We start from the raw sequence: 11547 nt of genomic DNA, 5'->3' as shown, positions 1-11547 counted from the left end.
CTTTTACTGGGACTATCATACACAGTCCTTTAAAGCTTTTACTGGGGCTATCATACACAGTCCTTTAAAGTTTTTACTGGGACTATCATACACAGTCCTTTAAAGCTTTTACTGGGACTATCATACACAGTCCTTTAAAGCTTTTACTGGGACTATCATATACAGTTCTTTAACATTTTAACAAAGTCACATCCTACTATAAAACAGAGCAGGAAAACACAAAACAAAGAAACAGTTAAAAAACGTTTAATTTAGAGATTACTACATGTAGTACAATGACAAAGTATTATAATGATGACATAACCAACAGCCATGAAATATTATCTGTTGGCTCTTTAATGTTTCCCCCAAAGTCTGTTGGATTCAAAGCAATTTACTGGGTACTTGTTTCCCAGTAACTTAATGACTACAGCAGTACATAAAAACAGGGAGGTCTTAAATATAGTTCTGCTGTACAAGTTTCCACAATATGTCTTAGAATGCACCACCAGAATACAGTTAGATCCACCCCCTCAGTCTTCCCCCTCATCCTCGTCCCCTGGTTCTTCTCCATCTATCTCCCCCATCCCCTCCACATCATCTTCATCGTCAGAATCGCCGGCCACCTCCCGATTGTCATCCTCCAGCTGCTTTAAGTGTTTCTCCAGCTCGATCTCGTCGATGTCCGACACCACACGGGGCTGTAAAAGTAAATCCGCATAAGTAAGTGTCAATCAATGCTTGTCTAACTCTGGTATTGAAAAATGAGGCTAAAATCATTAATTTTAAAAAATGATTTGTGTTGAAAGAAACAACGCCATATAAACATTTTATACAATATTTTTCTATTACCTACTGTTGACTTGTGTAACTAATATTTACAATAATGTAGACCATGCATTTGCTTTTTCTGATAGCGTAGCGGAGGTGGCTGGAGATTATAAATAAGTGTTGTACAAAACACAAAAATCTAACTGAAAATTGCTTTACTGTTTTCCATGGTCTTATGTTATTTCATTCACACATTTTGAAAATGCTTAGAGGAGATACACTGTAATACTGTCAGTACACATCTAGTGTTCTTGAATAAATCTGCAATTTTTTATGGATATGGAATCAGACAGAACTGTTTTTGAATAAATCTGCAATTTTTTATGGATATGGAATCAGACAGAACTGTTATTGAATAAATCTGCAGTTTTTTATGGTTATTGAATCAGACAGAACTGTTATTGAATAAATCTGCAATTTTTTATGGATATTGAATCAGACAGAACTGTTATTGAATAAATCTGCAGTTTTTTATGGATATCGAATCAGACAGAACTGTTATTGAATAAATCTACAGTTTTTTATGGATATCTAATCAGACAGAACTGTTATTGAATAAATCTGCAGTTTTTTATGGTTATTGAATCAGACAGAACTGTTATTGAATAAATCTGCAGTTTTTTATGGATATCGAATCAGACAGAACTGTTATTGAACAAATCTGCAGTTTTTTATGGTTATTGAATCAGACAGAACTGTTATTGAATAAATCTGCAGTTTTTTATGGATATCGCATCAGACAGAACTGTTATTGAATAAATCTGCAGTTTTTTATGGATATTGAATCAGACAGAACTGTTATTGAACAAATCTGCAGTTTTTTATGGATATCGAATCAGGCAGAACTGTTGTAAACTTTTTAAAAACAGTCACACTTCTTGGTTAAATTTTGTCTGCCGAGTACATATCCATATTTCCAACAATTGTTATTTCTGTGAAGAAGAATCTTAATGACAACCCCCATCAGTCAGGAATGCTGACATTATTTTTTGACCTCACCTGTTTGTGTCTATCTGTCAGGAATGCTGAAATTATTATTTGACCTCACCTGTTTGTGTATGTTAAATATCCCCCCTGCCTCCTCTATTGTGCTCTTGATGACAGCGATGCCCTTGTTTAGTGTGGCCAGTCCCTCCGTTCTCTCCAGTGTGGATGTAGTCATCACATACAGGGGCGGGGCAATCAGATTGATCTGTGGAAGAGTAAGGGCATCAAAAGAAAGACAACTCTTACTGACAATCTGAGATTCAAACTTTGACATTCTGAGAGTCAGAGTTGTCACACAAACTTGCAGAAGGAATTTCTAACCCTATATATACAACTCATAAAATCTCACAAACTCTCATAAGGAAGAGAGGGTTTCCCTCTTTCCAGCTCCTCAGCAACATAGTTCAAGTACATAATCTGCAGTATACCAGGGTTGGATATTACAGTCCACCCAACTGCCCCCCGAGAGTTTATTTCTTAAGCAAGGGACAAAATTTTGTATAACAGCCTGCAGTTGGGCTACGTTTTACAGCCAGTATACAACACCAAATGTCACATACTTGTATAAGCTTTATTAGTAGATTCATTTGTGTAAAATGATAAACATTACAAAACTGAAAATCAGGACTGACAGATTTTGAACAGAGCTGGCAACATGTGAGTGAAGCAAGCCCTTTGACTGGCTCATAATTTCAGTTTCCAACCCTGCACATACAAGTAAAGACTGGATCACCAAAAGATACAGTGCTTGATAAATTGAAATTCAGGGGACCCACTGATTATTTTCAATATACATCTGTATCTAAATTAAAAATAAATGCAGTTGATCTCTTTCATCCATTCTCAATATCTAAGTGAAGTAAGCTGTGTATACCTTGATTGGCATGGATTCTGTAGATAATTCCAGACCTTTCTTTAATGCTCTCTTCACAGCATCAACTCCCTCGTAATTCGTACAGGCGACTTCAATATCTGATAAAGAAGAAGAAAATAGAGGTAATATCAAAATAGGACACATCAACTCCCTCGTAATTCGTACAGGCGACTTCAATATCTGATAAAGAAGAAGAAAATAGAGGTAATATCAAAATAGGACACATCAACTCCCTCGTAATTCGTACAGGCGACTTCAATATCTGATAAAGAAGAAGAAAATAGAGGTAATATCAAAATAGGACACATCAACTCCCTCGTAATTCGTACAGGCGACTTCAATATCTGATAAAGAAGAAGAAAATAGAGGTAATATCAAAATAGGACACATCAACTCCCTCGTAATTCGTACAGGCGACTTCAATATCTGATAAAGAAGAAGAAAATAGAGGTAATATCAAAATAGGACACATCAACTCCCTCGTAATTCGTACAGGCGACTTCAATATCTGATAAAGAAGAAGAAAATAGAGGTAATATCAAAATAGGACACATCAACTCCCTCGTAATTCGTACAGGCGACTTCAATATCTGATAAAGAAGAAGAAAATAGAGGTAATATCAAAATAGGACACATCAACTTCCTCGTAATTCGTACAGGCGACTTCAATATCTGATAAAGAAAAAGAAAATAGAGGTAATATCAAAATAGGACACATCAACTCCCTCGTAATTCGTACAGGCGACTTCAATATCTGACAATGAAGAGGAAAATAAATGTAATATCTTGCAATGATCACATAAGACTTTAAACACCATTGAATTTTTTAGCAGTTACCTACCTGCTCTGATCTTTACAGCTTGCGGTGTGAGTCTCCTCTTAATATTTTGCAGGAGAACATTTTTCGTTTCTTCATCAATGTCCAACTCATCCAAAATTTCAGGATTCCTGTTCAAACACAATGGTAACACAAATGAATTTTAACTTGAACCACGCATTTCATGTAGTTTGGGGGAAGAAATGCAGAGTAAACTCATTGGCTTGTGAAGATGACAGATACAATATGCCAATGAGATGTAGTTCAGGTTAAGGAGGAATAAGAAACCAGAGAAATCTGATAAGGATGAATAGTGGAAGATACGTACAATAATATTTTGAAATTAAAATTTTCGAATTTATGTTATTTAGTCCAAAAATGCAGTTTTATTAGAAAGCAATCTGAAAAAATTTTTTAAAACCACTGCTGGACTCAACATGCTCAAACACACAATCTACAGATTAGCAGTCAACAAGTGAACCTAGCTTTTTAAACAAGAGATGGCAATTTTTCATGAATTTCATTGATAAAATCTAAATTAAAATTATGTTCATGCATATATTAAATCAATAAACGAGTAAAGATAACAAAATCTCCTTTAAACTCACAAAGACATTAAAGCTGATTGGTCTTATGTTTCAACAAATTTTGTTTACTTGATAACATTGTTAACTTGTTACATTCAAATATCTATAAGGACATCGAACATGCCTTATATATCATAACAACTGTTTTAACCAGCAGTATTTGGTTTTAATTGGTGTATAGTCAAGAGACAGTCATCTGACAGTTTCCGACATGAACAAACATGGGTACTGAAGTCAGAATATTGTGATGTGCTTGAGAATGCAGACGTTTGTGTAAAATGATTGATTTGGTGATTAATCTGTCAACTAACTTAGATGACCGTGTTTTCGACGTCCTGCTTCACTATTTACATCAAAGTGATGTGTAATAGTTCCCAACATTCACAAGGGTACAATTTAAAGTGTTCGAACATTAAATCTATTCCGCAAATAATCTTTCCCCCCATTTTCTTGTAAATGCAAAAGCTTTCTGGCATTTTTTTTTTTACTTTTTAAACCAACTCAGCTACAGTAGAATACCAAAGTAATTTTTTTATGCTTTGGAAGAAAAGAACAGGTCAAACAGCTTTAAGAATTATTTACAATATTGTATATTTCATTAACGACATCACTATGTTAAGAATTATTTACAATATTGTATATTTCAATAACGACATCACTATGTTAAGAATTATATACATTATTGTATATTTCATTAACGACATCACTATGTTAAGAATTATTTACATTATTGTATATTTCACTAATGACATCACTAAGTTAAGAATTATCTACAATATTGTATATTTCGTTAACGACATCACTATGTTAAGAATTATTTACAATATTGTATATTTCGTTAACGACATCACTATGTTAAGAATTATTTACAATATTGTATATTTCATTAACGACATCACTATGTTAAGAATTATTTACATTATTGTATATTTCATTAACGACATCACTATGTTAAGAATTATTTACATTATTGTATATTTCATTAACGACATCACTATGTTAAGAATTATCTAAATTATTGTATATTTCATTAACGACATCACTATGTTAAGAATTATTTACATTATTGTATATTTCATTAACGACATCACTATGTTAAGAATTATTTACATTATTGTATATTTCATTAACGACATCACTATGTTAAGAATTATTTACATTATTGTATATTTCATTAACGACATCACTATGTTAAGAATTATTTACAATATTGTATATTTCATTAATGACATCACTATGTTAAGAATTGTTTACAATATTGTATATTTCATTAATGACATCACTATGTTAAGAATTGTTTACATTATTGTACATTTCATTAACGACATCACTATGTTAAGAATTATTTACATTGTATATTTCATTAACGACATCACTATGTTAAGAATTGTTTACATTATTGTATATTTCATTAACGACATCACTATGTTAAGAATTATCTAAATTATTGTATATTTCATTAATGACATCACTATGTTAAGAATTATTTACAATATGGTATATTTCATTAATGACATCACTATGTTAAGAATTATTTACAATATTGTATATTTCATTAACAACATCACTATGTTAAGAATTATTTACATTATTGTATCTTTCATTAACGACATCACTATGTTAAGAATTATCTAAATTATTGTATATTTCATTAACGACATCACTATGTTAAGAATTATTTACATTATTGTATATTTCATTAACGACATCACTATGTTTAGAATTATTTACAATATTGTATATTTCATTAATGACATCACTATGTTAAGAATTATTTACATTATTGTATATTTCATTAACGACATCACTATGTTAAGAATTATTTACATTATTGTATATTTCATTAACGACATCACTATGTTCAGAATTATTTACAATATTGTATATTTCATTAATGACATCACTATGTTAAGAATTATTTACATTATTGTATATTTCATTAACGACATCACTATGTTAAGAATTATTTACATTATTGTATATTTCACTAATGACATCACTAAGTTAAGAATTATCTACAATATTGTATATTTCATTAACGACATCACTATGTTAAGAATTATTTGCAATATTGTATATTTCATTAATGACATCACTATGTTAAGAATTGTTTACATTATTGTATATTTCATTAACGACATCACTATGTTAAGAAAGTAAAACTTGATTGACCTGTTAACTTATGTCGCAGTAGAACTTGATTGACGTGTAAACTTATGTTACAGTAAAACTTGATTGACGTGTAAACTTATGTGACAGTAAAACTTGACATGTAAACTTATGTTACAGTAAAACTTGATTGACGTGTAAATTTATGTTGCAGTAGAACTTGATTGATGTGTAAACTTACGACGTGTAAACTTATGTTACAATAAAACTTGATTGACGTGTAAACTTATGTTACAGTAAAACTTGATTGACGTGTAAACTTATGTTGCAGTAAAACTTGATTGACGTGTAAACTTACGTTACAGCGTGTTTAAATGCTTCATAAGAAGCTCCGGGTTTCTTGTACTTGTCATCAAAGAACCAGGCTGTTTTAGTGTACAACTCCTCCATCTGTTCATCACTGTTGTATTTCATCAACTCTCCAACGTGACGTAAAATGCTGTTAACCTGAAGAGAAAACATCAACTTCCCTTCATTTCCTGTATAAATTTTTTGTTTCTGATAATGAAATATGGTCATGGAAAAGAAGAATTGGATTGAGAAGCATTTCTTTCAACACCGACCGGTCACAGTAACTCAATGGTAGACGTTGTGAGTTTGAGTCCCACTCATGCCATGGCTCTGTCAAATCTAAGACTTAAACATAGGTAGTGATTGCTCCTTTGCCAAAAGCTCTGACTTTAGAGGTGAGAATCATCGGTCTTTCAGATATCAGTTTAAAGATAGACATGATAGAGGTCCAGTGTTGTGGCAGGTGTTGGCATGTTCAAGAACCTTCACTGCTATGGCCATGAGTGCTAACATGGGTCTAAATTTGTGGTACTTCACCAACAGCTGGTGATGCAGCAATATGAGTGGAAAATTCTCAAAAGGATGTAAAACAAACAACCAGCATAAAAATCAATCAGCAAAGTGCACAAGAAATGACATTCTCTTTAAAAAAAATCCGATATTCATCTTGGTTTTCCTAGCGTTCCAATCTGCTACTTTTATTTTCACCTTTGGCAGATACCGGTATAACAAGAATGCTGTGTAATCAGTAACCTGAATTTCATTAGATGTGGACAGAGGTTCCTGCACCGGTCAAAATGTGTCTAATACAACCGCACATAAAATAATATGTATCCCCATTAATTAACAACAATGTTATGCAAATGAGCATGCTTCATTGATTGTGGACAAGGTGTGGTATACTATAAACTCTCACTAAATCTGCCAAAAAGAGGAGTAGTGTTGCAATTTTTTGCTAGATCTTTTTAGAGTCCACTGAACTTAACAAAAATACTCATAAAATTTCACTTACAGCTTTACACTCATCAAATCTCATTTACAGCTTTACACTCATAAAATTTCACTTACAGCTTTACACCCATAAAATTTCACTTACAGCTTTACACTCATCAAATCTCACTTAAAGATTTACACTCATCAAATCTCATTTACAGCTTTACACAACATCAAATCTCACTTACAGCTTTTGCTTTTGCATATTTTTCCTCACACTTAGTGACTTCCTCAGGTGAAACTCTTCTTTTGGACAAATCAATGTATCCTAAAAGAAAACAAAATATTATCTGAACACTTATCAATAAAACTTATAAATTCAATAAAATTTTGAACATGAAGAACTGCTGAAAATATTCAAAACTAGTTCATGTTAAACATAAATAATCATAAATCATGTAAACATAGATTTAGCCTGTTAAACCGCGTTTAAACAATTCAATGAAACATTCACCCACTGAAATTCACACCGATTTTGTATTTACACAAATTGCATTTAATCAATTAAGACATATGTACAGAAAACTGTTGATGCCAGCTTACCTTTGTCTTTATCAACTCTGATGACCACCACACACTCACTTCGCCCAATACGAATGAGTTTGTTGATGGATCTAATACGTCTTCTGGATAACTCGGAGAGAAGAATCATACCCTCAATGTTGTTATATTCCAGCAAATGAACATAGGCTCCCATCTCAGCGATGGACCGGACATTAACCATAACAACATCCTCTACTTCAGGGTACCTGTTCTTGTAAAATCTACACGACAACACCATGATGTTAGACTGTCACAATAAACCTGTAAAAACAAGAACTTAATACTTGTAAAATCTACACGACAACACCATGATGTGGAACTGTCACAATAAACCTGTAAAAACAAGAACTTTTACTTGTAAAATCTACATGACAACACCATGATGTGGAACTGTCACAATAAACCTGTAAAAACAAGACGCACTTAAGACTTATTCATACCTTCATATATTAAGCAATGAATTCTTCAATGTTTTTCAAGATTTCATGATTTTATTGATGACAAGAGCACCATTAATTATATATAGGGAATCCTACAGACATGATGATAGTAATATGCACACAGGCAAAATAGTAACTACTCCATCGTTAAAGCAGACACTTAAGTGTACATTGTACAAATTCGTCTATTCTGTTATCATGATTTTCCATGTATAAGATTTGAGCATTTTGTATTGAATTAACAAACATGTCTAGTCTGGATAAGATTTGCAGGGTTTACAATATCAGAAATTTTTCCATAATATAAATTTAGTATGGATATACCGAGTGAAGCTCAGATGGGTCAAAGGCCTGCCTGCAAAGCAAGGCTCTAAAGGTAACGTGTATGTGAATGGAAAATGTCAAAACTGGCAAGCAAAAAGAAATAATATCTACATTCTAGGGGTGAATCAATATATCGAAATGTACCGGTAATACACACCTCTACTACATTCTACCACAGACATTTCTGTGAGCTGTATGGGTGCTGTCATGTTTTTGTTCATTGGTTGCTTAAACAGTTATTCAAGTGCCACAAATACAAGACTCTGAGATGCAATTTGTAATTTAAACATTCAATTGTTAAAAACAAATGGTTATAATCATTTTTGTAACAGTTTTTAGCAAATCATTTTTAAAAATATTTAATTGTTTAAGCCAATCGTTACTTCAGAACCATCCGAATTTCCTCTTTCTGTTTCACAGTATGTGACAAATAATTGCAACCTCTTCAATTTAGAATGAATTTATCATCGCCTCTGTGGTATATGAAACGTATGTACGATCTAAAATTCATCTTATTTAGATTTCAAAGCCAACAGCGAAACTAACCAGCTGTTTTTCACGTGGACACCGGTTGCTCATTGCCCGAAATTGTTAACGATTCAGCACAAGTACAAATTATTACTGTGGGTAAAACTGTAAAAGAATCATCAATGTAAATAACATAAAATGTATAAAAAAGTCTTTCCGTTCATTCTAAACAGCAACTTACCAACTTCTTTTATGGCTTGGCAAACCGAACCTGGCAAACGCGATGGTTCCTTCTGATGCAATTAAGTCAACCGTACATATAATGTTTCGTGTATAATCCTAGGTTATTGATTTACATTGACATAAAATTATTTTACAGACTCGGCTGCTATAAATCAAAGAAAAGAAAACAGTGAGATAAAATAATTTACATATTTATGTAGGAAAAAAAGTGAAACACCTTTATACTGAAAAGTCAACAAATGGTACGAATAAAGTTTAGAATGAGCTAATTAAAATCCTTGAAAAATATTTAATCGGGATCGAAATGCATTTGCCACAAAGCGGGTAATTTTCAAGTCTTGAATTGTTTATAAGCCTAATTAGGCTAATAGAATGAGATATGGATAACGAGACAACAAAAGATTTATACAAAGCTTTCGAAACTGTTTTAAGTGACTTAAATTCTATAGTTAAACCAATTACGTATGAAGATGATGCGAATTCAATAGAAAAATCTCGGCTACAGTATCTGACAGCTGCAACGGCGCCAGATCGCAGATTACATAGATGTACACCTTCAAGTGAAAAGATTCACATCGGAACGTTGATTCACGAATACGAACAGAATATAGAAGAGCTTCAGCTGACCTTGTCAGCACTTCGCTCTCAACGAAAAGTTTTGGCAGCAGATGTGTCGAAAGAATTGGATGTGAATGGCCAGCTTAACAAAGTTAAGACGGCTTTAACAAACAAAGTCCAGGAACAGAATACAAGAAAAAACCCAACAGACAGTTATAAACAACAGCTGGAAGACCGACTGAAGAGTGCGAAGAAGCAAGGCAAGGAAATGAGAAGCAGTCTCGGAACATTCATTAATAAGCACTTCCCATTGCCCACACAGGAAGTTGTCAATGAGGCCCGAAGAAAACTGAGGTCATCAGAGAGCAACTGCACAGAAAACTTGTCATCCTTAAAATCTATCCTGGAAGATTTGGTGAATAAGTGCATGGAGGATCCAAATGATCCCTACATTGACGTAGACAGTATTTGGCCTCCTTATGTTGAACTTTTATTGAGATGTCAAATTGTCACAAGACATCCAGACAATAATGCAAAGATAAAACTTGTTCCGTTTCACTTGTAACAGAGATTTTAATCTACAAGAAACAGTCAGTGTATCATTTTACTCATTATATCATCCACTAATTACTCTGTTAATCACTCAAGTTTCAAACTATCTATTTTGAAATCAAATGATCTAGAGCAGTAACCCTTTTCAACAGTTTTTATTGACGAACAATATATAACAACTCAAATTTTCAGTTATGAACCAAAATTATTATGAGTTATAAATTGTTCTTTATTAAATATTTTAATATCTAAATCTTTATTTAGTACACTCTACATGCTCTATATTAACAAAGCTAAGAATATCTGCCCAACCTTTAGAAATCGAAACTGGTTGATTTTCAAAACCATGTATTCCAAATGAAAGTTGTTTTTTAGTTTTGTAAAACTACTGTTAAATTTTTCATGACTGCTTTTATATGTATAAGGATATAAAAGAAATATTACCCTTTGAACCAATAATTTAAATGATGAAATAACAAAGGAAAACCATTGTAAAGATTCAAGTACTATGGAACTCTGTCAAATTGTCAATGTAGTTCATGATAGGTTATGGGAATTTTTACATGAATGTTTTGAATTGCACAATAAAAGTAGCGCTATAATTAAATACTAATGTCATATGCAATACAGTTTGATGGCACTTATATGTAAAATATATATATACATGCATATACTGTTATTTAGTTTATTATCATTATATATCTCATGTGTAACATGATTGTATGCAAACATGAAGGGTGAATTGGTAAATAAAGTGAATAATTAAAAACTTAAAACATGCTTTATTTCCATAGGCATAACTCAAAACAACTTTATCCTAAGTTGAATGACCATCACAAATTTTCATAATGAATATAGATAGTAGTATTCTATGTATGTGCCCAGGTACAG

General features: G+C 32.4%; 2 protein-coding genes across 2 annotated transcripts; one reads left to right on the top strand and one right to left on the bottom strand.

The window, feature by feature from the left end:
* Positions 1-230: 230 nt before the first annotated feature.
* On the bottom strand, positions 231-9639 carry LOC125671298 (eukaryotic translation initiation factor 2 subunit 1-like). Its single transcript, XM_056163977.1, has 8 exons — positions 9545-9639; positions 8072-8332; positions 7717-7796; positions 6543-6691; positions 3513-3619; positions 2672-2769; positions 1859-2002; positions 231-680 (listed from the first exon to the last, which is right to left on the bottom strand). Exons 2-8 carry the CDS (start codon positions 8307-8309, stop codon positions 513-515), a joined length of 984 nt encoding a protein of 327 aa, XP_056019952.1. The 5' UTR covers positions 8310-8332; positions 9545-9639; the 3' UTR covers positions 231-512.
* A 203-nt stretch (positions 9640-9842) lies between these two features.
* Positions 9843-11432, top strand: LOC125671306 (centromere protein K-like). Its single transcript, XM_048906893.2, has one exon. The coding sequence runs from the start codon at positions 9926-9928 to the stop codon at positions 10667-10669; it is 744 nt and encodes a 247-aa protein (XP_048762850.2). The 5' UTR covers positions 9843-9925; the 3' UTR covers positions 10670-11432.
* The last annotated feature ends 115 nt before the right edge of the window (positions 11433-11547 follow it).

This window comes from Ostrea edulis, chromosome 4 (assembly GCF_947568905.1).
Source record: "Ostrea edulis chromosome 4, xbOstEdul1.1, whole genome shotgun sequence".
NCBI lineage: Eukaryota > Metazoa > Mollusca > Bivalvia > Ostreida > Ostreidae > Ostrea > Ostrea edulis.
This window is presented reverse-complemented; position numbering and strand designations above follow the sequence as displayed.

Coding starts and splice junctions, on each gene's coding strand:
- LOC125671306 (XM_048906893.2), top strand. CDS start 9,926: ATGGATAACGAGACAACAAAAGATTTATACAAAGCTTTCGAAACTGTT.
- LOC125671298 (XM_056163977.1), bottom strand. CDS start 8,309: ATGGTGTTGTCGTGTAGATTTTACAAGAACAGGTACCCTGAAGTAGAG. Junction 3,620..6,542: donor GCATTTAAACACGCTGTAAC/GTAAGTTTACAC, acceptor GTGTTTGAACAG/GAATCCTGAAATTTTGGATG. Junction 681..1,858: donor TATTTAACATACACAAACAG/GTGAGGTCAAAT, acceptor TTACTTTTACAG/CCCCGTGTGGTGTCGGACAT.